The sequence below is a fragment of the Metopolophium dirhodum genome, chromosome 1 (genome assembly GCF_019925205.1).
Source record: "Metopolophium dirhodum isolate CAU chromosome 1, ASM1992520v1, whole genome shotgun sequence".
In the NCBI taxonomy this organism is placed as follows: Eukaryota; Metazoa; Arthropoda; class Insecta; order Hemiptera; family Aphididae; genus Metopolophium; species Metopolophium dirhodum.
The window spans coordinates 8,086,844-8,102,137 of NC_083560.1; the positions used below are offsets into that span (position 1 = coordinate 8,086,844).

Below are 15,294 nucleotides of genomic sequence, written 5' to 3' on the forward strand. Positions count from 1 at the left end.
GTTAGGTTAGGTTAGGTTGACTTAAAAAATTATGGTTTATAATAAATTTTGGTTTTAGCAGACTTTCTGTAACAACTAAATTACAGTGAAATCTTAATACTTCTGACGCCTTGATATGTGGTGGAGTGACACTGAAGGCAGAAGTCGACCTGGAAGACCTGGGCGGCCTGTCACACAACGTATGTAACTACGTTGCTGGTGGACTTACGCAGCAACTACTGATGGCACCGACGTTGACATTAACCAGCCGCCAAGATTGACCGCGAGAATAATAATAGAAATAAAATAAAGACTTAAGATTTCAGTGTACATCAAGCACAATAATAACAGATAATAATGTGCTATAATGCAACCGTGTGCACAATAAAAGTGACAATATAATGTGATCGCTTTATTAGTAGATACACTTACGAAAAACACAAACGATTAGTTAGCGGATACAAAAATTAATAATTAGGGTCGCTTTAATAACGGACCAAAAGAAAAAAGTGCAAAAACAGGCAACAGATTTGTCGATGCTGGTAGACAATACACAGCCAATAATAATAAAAATAATAGTGATAATAAAAGGGTGTTGGCCGCAGAAAGTAAACAATACAAGATTTTGAGATCGAGAATATAAAACTATCTGAGGCTAAACAGGCCGACCAGTGCTCGAAATGGAAAGTCTTACGAACCGGAACGCTCAAAAAATTAATATACGGATTATAATATTGTTTTAATAATTTTAATTCGTGTTTACTTTACAATACAATATAATTAGTTAAATAGATACAAATAATATGAGTAATTTCAAGATTAAAAAATGTGGGTAAGTGGATGTCGCTCTGCTGTACAGTAGGTTACAAGTGGGTCACTGTAATGGATGGTGTTAAATTTAAATTCAATGATATATTATTATATATATTATTGTATAAGAAAAATGATTCTAAAAGAAAACGTTGAGTCAGTTTATGACATTAGTATATTACCAAGTATATTTAATGATATTATTGTGAATAAAGTAATTTTTATATAACCTATTTAAATGGAACCTTGTCTTAAATTTCCAATCCTTAGCTATAAAAGTGGAACATTTTACACATTTTTAACAACAAAATAATTATTACATTATTAAATTTGATAAACTTTGTCAAAATTCGAACCTTAAATGCTTATAAAAAAAAATTGTGGCAATGTATTTTTAATTTTTTTTAACTGCTATTATAACGATATACGAGTACCAGGAGCCTTTTCATTCCACCAATGATCCTTCCACGTAATGATGAAAAATTATATTACAATTTATGAAAATTAAATATATTTATAAATAGGTAATAATTTATTTTTCTGCCACGTAGAATTGATTTTTTTTTTTATTGGTCTGAAGCCTGAAGTCTGTACACCTATGTTTAATCAGACGGCACAACAAATAAAAATGTAGTTTTCAGGGTTAAATCACACAAGAATAAATTATAATTGTTTTATTAGCACAAAAACACTCTCATAACAAAAAACTTTCAAAAAAGTAATGCTGTGTAATAAGTTATAAAGTGAATTTATTAAAAATATTTATTTTGCTTTTAATTTTATAATATTTACAACTTCAGTCTATTTCGTTTTCATGTCAAAAAATATGTATCGTAAATTGTTTAAAGTTAAATATTTATATCATTTGAATCTAACTTATATGGAAATACTGTATGAAGTATTAACACTATATCCTATAATTAAGTTTTGGATTGGAAAAAAATTAAGTACGCTAGCGTTGTATAAACAAATTAACTTGTTTTTAACTTTTTGTTATTGGTGCATATTAACTTAATTTAACTGAGTTAAAAAAAATCATATACTTGCCCAGCCTTGGGTGTAAGTATGTAAGATTATTGATAGATTAGTGTTGAAACTATGCACAAATAGTTTCAAAAACATTTTAAAATTTTTGCAATCTCATTTTTTTTTACGATTCGTTGGGCTGTTTGGACTATTCGGCAATAGTCTGAGAAAATTGTATAACGTGTGGTTAATAGGTAGAGTACTAGAGTACTCTTGCCACAATATGTTTTAGTTTTATATGAGTGTTTTTGTACCGATTAAACAACAATAATTTATTCGTGTGTGATTTAACCCTGAAAACTACATTTTTATTTGTTGTGCTGTCTCGGTAAACTTAGGTATACAGACTTCAGGCTTCAGACCAATAAATAAAATCAATTCTACACAGCAGTAAAATATATTATTACCTATATATAATTATATTTCATTTTCATAAATGTTAATATAATTTTTCATCATTACGCGTAAGAATCACTGGTGGAAAATTAGGAAATGATACACAGTTCAAAAATAAAACTCTTCATTAGTATCAATATAATATTATAATTCACAGCCATCAACGCATTATGATGCCCATATATGGAAACCAACGTCTCAAAACAGATATAAAAAAAACGATACGGATATGTACCACTTGACGCAATCGTCTCTAAGTAATGAATGAAACGTTTAAAATGTTTTGCAATCTCATTTCTTTTTACAATTTGTTGGATTAGTCGGACTATTCGGCAATAGTCTGAGAAAATTGTATAACGTGTGGTTAATTACACAATTAGCTGGACGGAAATTAAACCGGTTTTCAGTTATATTTTCGGCAGTAATATTATTTGCGCAACGGTCGCGTCGGTGACAACTGACAATACTATAAATTATCAAATAATATTATTATTATTAATATTATCATCGTGGCGACGGAAATATTATTATTATTACTACTGAGTAATATTTCCGTCGCCGCCGTCGCACAGTGGTCAGAAATCCAGTTTCAAGGTCTATTTACACATAACCGTTCCGTGTCCGTTCCGTATCCGCACCGTCCGTTCAGTCTCAGTGCAAGTGTATTTACACTTAACCGATTTGTATCCGTGATGTCCGTTCAGTATCAGACATCAGTGAAAATTATTAAGCTTTTTCATACCAACTAACTTACTTCATTATAGTACTATACGTCTGTACGAAGTACACGTTTGTACCTATATTACTTTTCATTTTGTGTTGTAATAGTTAATAATTAATATTAAATTACAATTTATAAATCTAATTAATTTTCATACCTATTTTTACTAACTGTTATAATCAATTATTTGAGCGGAAATATGGCTGAGAACTTAGATGACATAGAAGATATAGCCGTCCTAGCATTGTTACTAGATGAAGAAGAAAAAATAAATAATAGTACAAAACAAAAAAGACTTTGGGTTCACGCCGTATGGAAAAAAATAAAAACAGAAGGAGAATTTGCCACTTTATATAAAGAATTAGTTGATCATGAAACGAAATTTTTTGAATATTTTCGAATGCCACAATACGGTTTCAACGTATTGTTGCATAAAATTGAACATGATATTAAAAAACAAGACACTTTTTGGAGAGAGGCCATAACACCAAGAGAAAGACTGGCAGTTTGTTTAAGGTACGTGTACAATTTTAATATGTATATGGTAATTTATTTTTGTAAATTTAATTATGCTTAACAAATTTTAAATTCTTTTAAAATAAATTTTTTCTTGTAAAATTAATAAAATAATATGAATTGCTTTTAAAATAAATTTTGTCTTGTATAGTATTAACAAATGTTGAATAGTTTCATAGTAAATTTAAAAAAAATGTAGTTGGTATACAACTAATATATAAAAATTAACATTATAATATTAAATTATTTGTAAATATCTGTGTATACTTCTACGTCTGTAGGTCCTTGGATGTTATAGGCAAAGTTCTGAGAAGCGTTTAAAGACATATCTTGACTTGAATGTGCAGGGGATGGTGACGCAGATGAACAATACAATGTATTTTTTGGCACTTAAACATAGGGATGGTTTTGAGCATTTTTTTGAGTTAATTGTGGAGATGGCGGTGAGGACAGGTAGTGCGATATAGATGTCATGTTTCTTGGTTCTTGTACGTATTGGTTGTTTTGAGATTGAATTTTATAGGTAAGGTTCTGGGTAGCATTTAAAGAAATATTTTCACTTAAATCTGCAGGGTATGGTGGCGCAGATGAACAATACGATTTATTTGGTGACATTGTATTTGTTGGCACTTGAACATAGGCATTTTTTTGAGCATTTTTTTTAGAAAATTGTGGAGATGGCGGTGAGGACAGGTAGTGTGATGTAGATGTCATGTCTCTTGGTTCTTGTACGTATTGGTTGTTTTGAGCTGCATTTGGAATAATATTTTGATTAAATTGCTGATATGTTGGCGATGGTACAGTAAAATATGGCACTGTATGTGATTTTTTTTTCTGTTCTTCGTCTAAGATCATTTTCATTTCATACTCTTGGACTATTGAAAATATTTTGGATTTCACTAAGTTTAAATAATACGGTGTAAATGTCTTAAGTGTTGGTGAGAAGCCTGCCAAAAAAGCATCAACTGGATTATTTTGAGCGAAATTGGACATATTATTTTCCTTTTTTTGCATAATATATTTCATCAACGTGGTTGAAGCCGAATCTGGTGTTTTAATTATTGAACGTTTTTGGACCAATTTTTGAACTGGCTTAGACGACCGGGTTTGTTCAACATTTTGCGATTGCTCACCATCTATATCGTTCATGTTCTCATCAATTTGAACTGTAGCGTTTTCATTTTCATTTTCGTCCACGTTGTCATTGAAAATGTCTACGTTGTCTTCATTGCCAACTAAATCTTCTATGTTTCCCAAAGTGTCCCTTTCTTGTAGATGTGGTTTTAAGAATTGTAGCTGGTCATCAAATTTATATTTTTTCACTTTTTTAGCGGCTTGCCCACTTGTTGTTTTTTTTTATGGATTTTCGATAATTATCTCGGATATTGTTCCAACGAGTTTTGCAAATTTTTCCTATAATTACATGTTGATACTATAATAATAAAACAACTAGTGTATTTCATTATAATAATATTAAGTTCAAAATAGATAATATTTACATGCTTATTACTAGGGCCCGGATTTATATGCATAAGTTACAATTTTGAATTATAATCAATAGATCCGGAATACATAGTTTTATTTTGTATATTTTTTGCATATTTGAATGATAACCAATGTATAAATCCATACATATTTCGTATGTTTTACTGTTTTAGTACCAACACATAATTCCGGGCCTTACTTAATACGTTATTTTATATTTTACACATCAATAATATCATAAAGAAAATATTTTTATTACGTATTTATTCATATATTTACACTTAAATTTAAATCATAATATTTATAAACTAAAACGAACTATTAAATTATCATTTTACTATTTTCTTATAATTGTTATATAATTAAAAAATTATAGGTATATTTGATGTTTCAGATTTTTGGCTACAGGAGATTCCTTCACGACAATTTCATTTAGTTATCGTCTAGGTCATACAACTGTTTATAGAATTGTAATTGAAACTTGTAAAAGTATAGTAACAAATTTAATGTCAGAAGTAATGCCACAACCCACAGAAGAAAGATGGAAACAAATTGCAAATGATTTTTGGACCAATTGGAATTTTCCGAATTGTATAGGTGCGTTGGACGAAAACACGTCACTATTCAAGCACCACCAAATACTGCTTCAAATTTTTTTAACTATAAAAAAACATTTTCTGTCGTGTTACTTGCATTAGTTGATGCACAGTACAATTTTATAGCCGTAGACGTGGGCGCTTATGGAAAAAACAGTGATGGCGGAATATTAGCACACTCTAACTTGGGAAAATCGTTAGAAAATGGTTCGTTAAATATTCCAAAAGATGAATTTTTACCTGGAACCACCATTTCTGCTCCATACGTTATATTAGGAGACGAAGCGTTTCCTCTGAAAACGTACTTGATGCGACCATATCCAGGGAAGCAACTAGATGATTCCTTAAAACGAATTTACAATTATCGTCTTTGTAGAACTCGTAGAGTAGTGGAAAATTGCTTTGGGATTTTAGCACAAAAGTTTCGTGTTTATAACAGGAGGATACAATCGAAGCCAGAAAATGTGGATTATATTATTTTATCAACATGTGTTCTTCATAATTTCATAAAAAAATATAATAATAGTGTCACTGAAAATTTTCAAAATATGAATGATCCAACTTCAAACATAACTTTGAATGATATACCTATGCAAGGAGGTGGTGCTGGGCGAGCAGCATTTGCAACTCGAGAACTATACAAACATTTTTTTAATTCCTCAGCTGGTTCAGTGCCGTGGCAAAATGAAAAAATTTAATTAAGTGTATTTTCTTTGATTTACATACATTTATATACTTTGATATTATTAACTATATAGTAAACTAATTTAAAATAGTGTACAATAATTATTTAACTAAAAATATTATTTAAAATAATATACATATATTATTAATTCAATTGTATTTATATTTGAATTGATATGATTTGTTTTGGAAAAAAATACACGTGGCATTAAACTTGATTTATTGAATTTTGAATGTAATACATATTATTATTATAATTACCTATATTTACGTTATAAAATACATTCCGTGCATGGAATAATAAAACAAACATTCATGCAGACTTGGGTAGAATACTTTATGATAATAATATTCCTAAGTATTCAAAATGCTTCACAAAAAGTATTCCGAATATTTTTCGAATACTTTTTTTTAGTAGATTTAGATTTCAATAACAAAAATATTATTTTTTTCAATTCTGTGTTTAAAAATGAGCATTATTTAAATACACGCCCATCTGGCTAACTATTAGCTATATTCAAATTAATATAATTAATAAGTAATAATTAGTAATATATACAAGTATAGTATACCTATATAAGAAAAAAAGTATTCCGAATACTGTACTCAGAATACTTGTAAAAAGTATTCAAAATACCTTATAGACCTTCATGCGGAACAAAGTCCATTTTAAAATTTGATTGAATTAAGGTCTATTCACACATGTCCGGTCCGTGTCCGGTCCGTATCCGTACCGTCCGGTCCGTGTCCGACGTTTTTACATTGTATGGCTTAAATTTAATGTTATCGTTTACACTTGTCCGTTCCGTACCCGTTCCGTGCCCGTTCCGTATCCGTCTCGTCCGATTCTATTTGTTCAAAACTATGTTTTGTCGGATGGCACTGATACGGAGACGTATTTTCGGTACATGTAAGTACAAGTCAAGTATTAGTACGGTATTTTGAATACTTTTTACAAGTATTCTGAGTACAGTATTCGGAATACTTTTTTTCTTATATAGGTATACTATACTTGTATATATTACTAATTATTACTTATTAATTATATTAATTTGAATATAGCTAATAGTTAGCCAGATGGGCGTGTATTTAAATAATGCTCATTTTTAAACACAGAATTGAAAAAAATAATATTTTTGTTATTGAAATCTAAATCTACTAAAAAAAAGTATTCGAAAAATATTCGGAATACTTTTTGTGAAGCATTTTGAATACTTAGGAATATTATTATCATAAAGTATTCTACCCAAGTCTGCATGAATGTTTGTTTTATTATTCCATGCACGGAATGTATTTTATAACGTAAATATAGGTAATTATAATAATAATATGTATTACATTCAAAATTCAATAAATCAAGTTTAATGCCACGTGTATTTTTTTCCAAAACAAATCATATCAATTCAAATATAAATACAATTGAATTAATAATATATGTATATTATTTTAAATAATATTTTTAGTTAAATAATTATTGTACACTATTTTAAATTAGTTTACTATATAGTTAATAATATCAAAGTATATAAATGTATGTAAATCAAAGAAAATACACTTAATTAAATTTTTTCATTTTGCCACGGCACTGAACCAGCTGAGGAATTAAAAAAATGTTTGTATAGTTCTCGAGTTGCAAATGCTGCTCGCCCAGCACCACCTCCTTGCATAGGTATATCATTCAAAGTTATGTTTGAAGTTGGATCATTCATATTTTGAAAATTTTCAGTGACACTATTATTATATTTTTTTATGAAATTATGAAGAACACATGTTGATAAAATAATATAATCCACATTTTCTGGCTTCGATTGTATCCTCCTGTTATAAACACGAAACTTTTGTGCTAAAATCCCAAAGCAATTTTCCACTACTCTACGAGTTCTACAAAGACGATAATTGTAAATTCGTTTTAAGGAATCATCTAGTTGCTTCCCTGGATATGGTCGCATCAAGTACGTTTTCAGAGGAAACGCTTCGTCTCCTAATATAACGTATGGAGCAGAAATGGTGGTTCCAGGTAAAAATTCATCTTTTGGAATATTTAACGAACCATTTTCTAACGATTTTCCCAAGTTAGAGTGTGCTAATATTCCGCCATCACTGTTTTTTCCATAAGCGCCCACGTCTACGGCTATAAAATTGTACTGTGCATCAACTAATGCAAGTAACACGACAGAAAATGTTTTTTTATAGTTAAAAAAATTTGAAGCAGTATTTGGTGGTGCTTGAATAGTGACGTGTTTTCGTCCAACGCACCTATACAATTCGGAAAATTCCAATTGGTCCAAAAATCATTTGCAATTTGTTTCCATCTTTCTTCTGTGGGTTGTGGCATTACTTCTGACATTAAATTTGTTACTATACTTTTACAAGTTTCAATTACAATTCTATAAACAGTTGTATGACCTAGACGATAACTAAATGAAATTGTCGTGAAGGAATCTCCTGTAGCCAAAAATCTGAAACATCAAATATACCTATAATTTTTTAATTATATAACAATTATAAGAAAATAGTAAAATGATAATTTAATAGTTCGTTTTAGTTTATAAATATTATGATTTAAATTTAAGTGTAAATATATGAATAAATACGTAATAAAAATATTTTCTTTATGATATTATTGATGTGTAAAATATAAAATAACGTATTAAGTAAGGCCCGGAATTATGTGTTGGTACTAAAACAGTAAAACATACGAAATATGTATGGATTTATACATTGGTTATCATTCAAATATGCAAAAAATATACAAAATAAAACTATGTATTCCGGATCTATTGATTATAATTCAAAATTGTAACTTATGCATATAAATCCGGGCCCTAGTAATAAGCATGTAAATATTATCTATTTTGAACTTAATATTATTATAATGAAATACACTAGTTGTTTTATTATTATAGTATCAACATGTAATTATAGGAAAAATTTGCAAAACTCGTTGGAACAATATCCGAGATAATTATCGAAAATCCATAAAAAAAAACAACAAGTGGGCAAGCCGCTAAAAAAGTGAAAAAATATAAATTTGATGACCAGCTACAATTCTTAAAACCACATCTACAAGAAAGGGACACTTTGGGAAACATAGAAGATTTAGTTGGCAATGAAGACAACGTAGACATTTTCAATGACAACGTGGACGAAAATGAAAATGAAAACGCTACAGTTCAAATTGATGAGAACATGAACGATATAGATGGTGAGCAATCGCAAAATGTTGAACAAACCCGGTCGTCTAAGCCAGTTCAAAAATTGGTCCAAAAACGTTCAATAATTAAAACACCAGATTCGGCTTCAACCACGTTGATGAAATATATTATGCAAAAAAAGGAAAATAATATGTCCAATTTCGCTCAAAATAATCCAGTTGATGCTTTTTTGGCAGGCTTCTCACCAACACTTAAGACATTTACACCGTATTATTTAAACTTAGTGAAATCCAAAATATTTTCAATAGTCCAAGAGTATGAAATGAAAATGATCTTAGACGAAGAACAGAAAAAAAAATCACATACAGTGCCATATTTTACTGTACCATCGCCAACATATCAGCAATTTAATCAAAATATTATTCCAAATGCAGCTCAAAACAACCAATACGTACAAGAACCAAGAGACATGACATCTACATCACACTACCTGTCCTCACCGCCATCTCCACAATTTTCTAAAAAAAATGCTCAAAAAAATGCCTATGTTCAAGTGCCAACAAATACAATGTCACCAAATAAATCGTATTGTTCATCTGCGCCACCATACCCTGCAGATTTAAGTGAAAATATTTCTTTAAATGCTACCCAGAACCTTACCTATAAAATTCAATCTCAAAACAACCAATACGTACAAGAACCAAGAAACATGACATCTATATCGCACTACCTGTCCTCACCGCCATCTCCACAATTAACTCAAAAAAATGCTCAAAACCATCCCTATGTTTAAGTGCCAAAAAATACATTGTATTGTTCATCTGCGTCACCATCCCCTGCACATTCAAGTCAAGATATGTCTTTAAACGCTTCTCAGAACTTTGCCTATAACATCCAAGGACCTACAGACGTAGAAGTATACACAGATATTTACAAATAATTTAATATTATAATGTTAATTTTTATATATTAGTTGTATACCAACTACATTTTTTTTAAATTTACTATGAAACTATTCAACATTTGTTAATACTATACAAGACAAAATTTATTTTAAAAGCAATTCATATTATTTTATTAATTTTACAAGAAAAAATTTATTTTAAAAGAATTTAAAATTTGTTAAGCATAATTAAATTTACAAAAATAAATTACCATATACATATTAAAATTGTACACGTACCTTAAACAAACTGCCAGTCTTTCTCTTGGTGTTATGGCCTCTCTCCAAAAAGTGTCTTGTTTTTTAATATCATGTTCAATTTTATGCAACAATACGTTGAAACCGTATTGTGGCATTCGAAAATATTCAAAAAATTTCGTTTCATGATCAACTAATTCTTTATATAAAGTGGCAAATTCTCCTTCTGTTTTTATTTTTTTCCATACGGCGTGAACCCAAAGTCTTTTTTGTTTTGTACTATTATTTATTTTTTCTTCTTCATCTAGTAACAATGCTAGGACGGCTATATCTTCTATGTCATCTAAGTTCTCAGCCATATTTCCGCTCAAATAATTGATTATAACAGTTAGTAAAAATAGGTATGAAAATTAATTAGATTTATAAATTGTAATTTAATATTAATTATTAACTATTACAACACAAAATGAAAAGTAATATAGGTACAAACGTGTACTTCGTACAGACGTATAGTACTATAATGAAGTAAGTTAGTTGGTATGAAAAAGCTTAATAATTTTCACTGATGTCTGATACTGAACGGACATCACGGATACAAATCGGTTAAGTGTAAATACACTTGCACTGAGACTGAACGGACGGTGCGGATACGGAACGGACACGGAACGGTTATGTGTAAATAGACCTTTAAAATGTATTGTTTTGTATATATATATATCATACGGAATATAAAAACAGTACCGAAGATAATAATATTGAGCTCGTTCGACAAGGCCGTAACTGGCAAAAAATTTCTGGGGGGTCCAACATTTTTTTAAATATAGATACTAAACACTTCATTTTTACGTTAAAAATATAAAATTGTATTATTATCATTATTAAAAACATATTAGGTAATTATTATAATATTCAATTTACATAAACATAATAGTTGATTGTTTATATACATATATAGACTATTTAACTATTATTCACATTACAAAAGCACAAATCAAAAAAAAGATCAAATATAAAATACAATTTTTTCAATATTAAATTTACAAAATAATTATTAATTTATAGTCTATATATAAGCATGCAATATGTCGACTATTTTATTATAAAATAAACTATTTTACTAATATAAAATTTTTATATTAGTAAAATAGCTCTATCTTTTTGAAGTGCAAATTTATTCAGGACGTCTTCGGGATCCACTTTAATATTTCTATGAACACTTAATAATGCTAGGCCATTTAAACGGTTTTGTCCAATAGCGTTTCGCAAAAATGTTTTCGTCCGTTTCAGTGTTGAGAACGTTCTCTCGGGTGTTGCAGTTGAAACTGGTAATGCAGCTAAAACTTTTAGTAAAAAGTATATACACGGAAACAAATCAGAATTACAATTGTTTAATGCTTCAACGGCTGTACTAGGACGATCGTCCTGAGAATGTGAGATCCATTTCCTATTCCATAGTTTAATTTCTGTTTGTAATAAATCCATATCTATATAGTCAGAATATAAATTAAAATCTGAGGCTGATATTGCAGCTTTATAACACATTTTTGGTATTAATAAATATAAAGAAGACAAAACTGTTTTGTGTTTTGAAAATCTATCTTTTAGTTGTTGAATAAAATCGTCATAAAAAGGAATAGCAGAGTTAACATTAACGTTATTTCTATTTTTTTGACGTCCAATTAGTCTTGGCATTTTTATCTGATCCTCTCCGTCTATCAACTTTAACATATTTGTTGCCTTTTCAAATATTTCTTTAAATGTTTGGTTTATATTGATTCGCATGTCTTCAACTTCATTCAAAACAGTTTCGACAAATGTCACTGCTTCACTTAAATCACATGTTACTGATTGTAATGATTTACATAAAGGTAATGTTAATGAAAATAGTGTGTTAGCTGTCACTAAACTAATAACAAATTCACTAGTTGTTATGCTACGATATAGATTTAGTGCTTTTGATGATGTTTCAATATCATGAAATAATTGGAGTTCATCTAAAGTGTCGACAATAGGTTTATATATATCTAAAAATCGAATCATTCCATCGTGGTTTTCGACCCATCGAGTTTCACACATAGATGTTAATTTAGTCCATTTTTTTTCGGGAATAAATTCTTTAATTTTATTTTTTAACAACTCAGTTCGTCTAGCAGAAACCTTAATGAAATTACCTACTGATTTAATAGTTCCGATACAATTACGAATGTAATTAATATTCGAAGAATGTGCTAGTGCTAAATTTAAAGAATGTGCGCTACAATGAACGTACAGGGCGGCAGGGTGTTTTTCACGTATCACAGATTGTACGCCTTTGAAATTTCCACTCATAGATGCTGCGCCGTCATACCCTTGTCCTAACATGTACCGACTATTAACACCGAGCCTTTTTAAATTTTCTAAAATTACTGTTGCTAAATTTTGTCCTGTTGTAGAATATACTGGTATAAATTGTAAAAAATCTTCTTTTAGTACATATGTAATATCATTTTTAGCATCTATACTTTGCTCCAAATACCACACACATAATGATAACTGTTCAAAGCAAGATATATCAGTTGTCTCATCAACCAATACAGAAAAACACTTTGATTTGTTTATTTTTTCTACTATTTGTTCCTGTATAATTTTTCCGCAAATTTCAATAAAATTATTTTGTATTAGAGGACTTAAATACAAAGCATTTAATTTATTATTTTCAAAGTGATCAATTAGTTTTTATCGCCACATGAAACACGCATTCGCAATAAAGCACGAAAATGTCCATCATTTTGTTCGGGTTCGACATCTTTTGATGAAAGTGGTCCGGAATCATTAGTACCACGAAAAGCTATTTCTTGCCGGCCACATAAAATTATAGTTTCAATTATCGGTAATAATCTTTTTCGATTTAAACTTATTTGTGCAGCACGCGCTGAATCTAATTTTTGCGCAATATTTTGCTGATTTTTTAAATAGATAGCTATAAAATTATCACCTCGTAAAACATTGGTTTTATGAAAATCTTTTTTAGAATGTTCACTAAATACCTCAATTGCATGTTTCCAATTATTAAAAATTTTGAATACTAAAGAGGAAAGTTTTTGATTATTGCCTTTGCCTCCGAATTCTTGACCAAATATTACACAGTATTTACATAGGGCACCACCATTATCAATTGTAGAGTAAACAAGCCACGGAAAACGTTCAAACCAGTGAAATTGAAATTTTAGATTTTTTTTTGAAGTTGTGGATGTTGGAAATACATAATTTTTATCTGGCATCCAAGGAGAAGTTAAAAATTTTAATTTTAGTTCATTACACACATTTTTATTTAAACAGTAACTAATATCGTTGTTTTCAACCTCAATTGTTTCGTTAGTTTCGTTAGTTACTTGTGTTTGGACAGTGGGGACATCATCAGTCTAAAATAAATAAAGTAGAAGGTACTTTTTAATTTATCTATACTCTATATAGTATGGTAATTAACACGTTCAATTATTAAAAAAAAAAAAAAATAATAATACAATCAAACAACACCAGCAAAAATAATGAGGCATTAAAGTCAATCTACGTGTCGACCTCGGCATTGAACGTATTAATAATTATTAATACATAATATAATACATTTGTATTATAACCATTTTATATAATAATAATTAAATAAAATAGTACATTTTTAACATACCTTTTGTCTCTTTGTAAAATAATTTTGAATTTGGTTTCTTTTACTCATTTTATACACTTTACGCGAGCACGAACAGCAGTAAAATGAATGTTTTACAATACACACAATATTGTTATATTCTTGTTTTATAATCTTAAATAATTTGGATTTTCTGCGCCCGTATTTCATATATAAGTTTGTATCACTTGTGAGTTGTGACAATCACATTTTATTGTAACTAGTACCATTGATTATAAATGCTAGTACCTAATCGTATCTATTGATCCTAATCTTTATTACGGCGTTGAAATAAAATAAAATGATAAATTTAATCTTATTTTAAATTACTATTTTAACAAAAATATACAATTATTATTTAATACAATTTATAGTTTATAAGCTATATTCACTGCTAAAATTTTTCTACTTTTAAAAATTTCCAGGGGGGGGGGGTCCGGACCCCTGGACACCCCCCCCCCCCCCCCCTCAGTTACGGCCTTATCGTTCGAGACTGCTCAGTTGATAAAAAATGTAGATAATGTTTTCATGTAACTGTTACTTAAGCATTCGCGTCGCGGTGACTGTCGACAAAAATCGAAAATATTAGATACTCGATATCAGTTATCTTTATTTCCCTTCACCCTCTTCATTATTATTAATATTATGTTTAATAATATTAATTTAAGAATAAGCAAAAGATTAACATTTAAATTAAAATGTCTTAAAAATTTCAATAATTGATTAGGTACCGTAACAATATGTGACATCGTTGATGTTTTACGTTAAAATATTCTCAACTTTGTATGGGTTAATAAAAATTGAAACCACTTCCATAAAAAAAAGCTTAAAATATACATAGTGTCGTGGACTATTGGGAAAAAAAATTAACAAAACGCGCTCTGGTGGAGACAATTTGTACCTTCCGATTCGTCGGGGTATATCGATATAGTTTTATATCAGTTATTTTACTTTTTCCAATAAATTAATATTGTTATTGCTACTTTATGCGCTGGTTAGTACAATTTATGCTAATATCAAATAAAGAACTTCACTTGAAGCAAACCGTATACGAAATGTCGGGAAAATACATATATACTATAATGACTAATCAATACCTAGGTATTATTATTTTGTTCCCAATA

General features: G+C 29.2%; 4 protein-coding genes across 4 annotated transcripts in view; 2 read left to right on the top strand and 2 right to left on the bottom strand.

The window, feature by feature from the left end:
- Positions 1 to 15,294, top strand: part of LOC132937195 (uncharacterized) — a 116,151-nt gene that overhangs the window by 71,134 nt on the left and 29,723 nt on the right. The window lies entirely within an intron of this gene.
- On the top strand, positions 3,132 to 5,631 carry LOC132935747 (uncharacterized). The gene is made up of 2 exons (XM_061002361.1): positions 3,132 to 3,448; positions 5,328 to 5,631. Exons 1-2 carry the CDS (start codon positions 3,132 to 3,134, stop codon positions 5,629 to 5,631), a joined length of 621 nt encoding a protein of 206 aa, XP_060858344.1.
- On the bottom strand, positions 5,672 to 10,868 carry LOC132935758 (uncharacterized). Its single transcript, XM_061002371.1, has 4 exons — positions 10,552 to 10,868; positions 8,451 to 8,672; positions 8,085 to 8,313; positions 5,672 to 5,872 (listed from the first exon to the last, which is right to left on the bottom strand). The coding sequence occupies exons 1-4, from the start codon at positions 10,866 to 10,868 to the stop codon at positions 5,672 to 5,674; spliced, it is 969 nt and encodes a 322-aa protein (XP_060858354.1).
- Positions 11,641 to 13,769, bottom strand: LOC132944337 (52 kDa repressor of the inhibitor of the protein kinase-like). The gene is made up of 2 exons (XM_061013665.1): positions 13,242 to 13,769; positions 11,641 to 13,125 (listed from the first exon to the last, which is right to left on the bottom strand). Exons 1-2 carry the CDS (start codon positions 13,767 to 13,769, stop codon positions 11,641 to 11,643), a joined length of 2,013 nt encoding a protein of 670 aa, XP_060869648.1.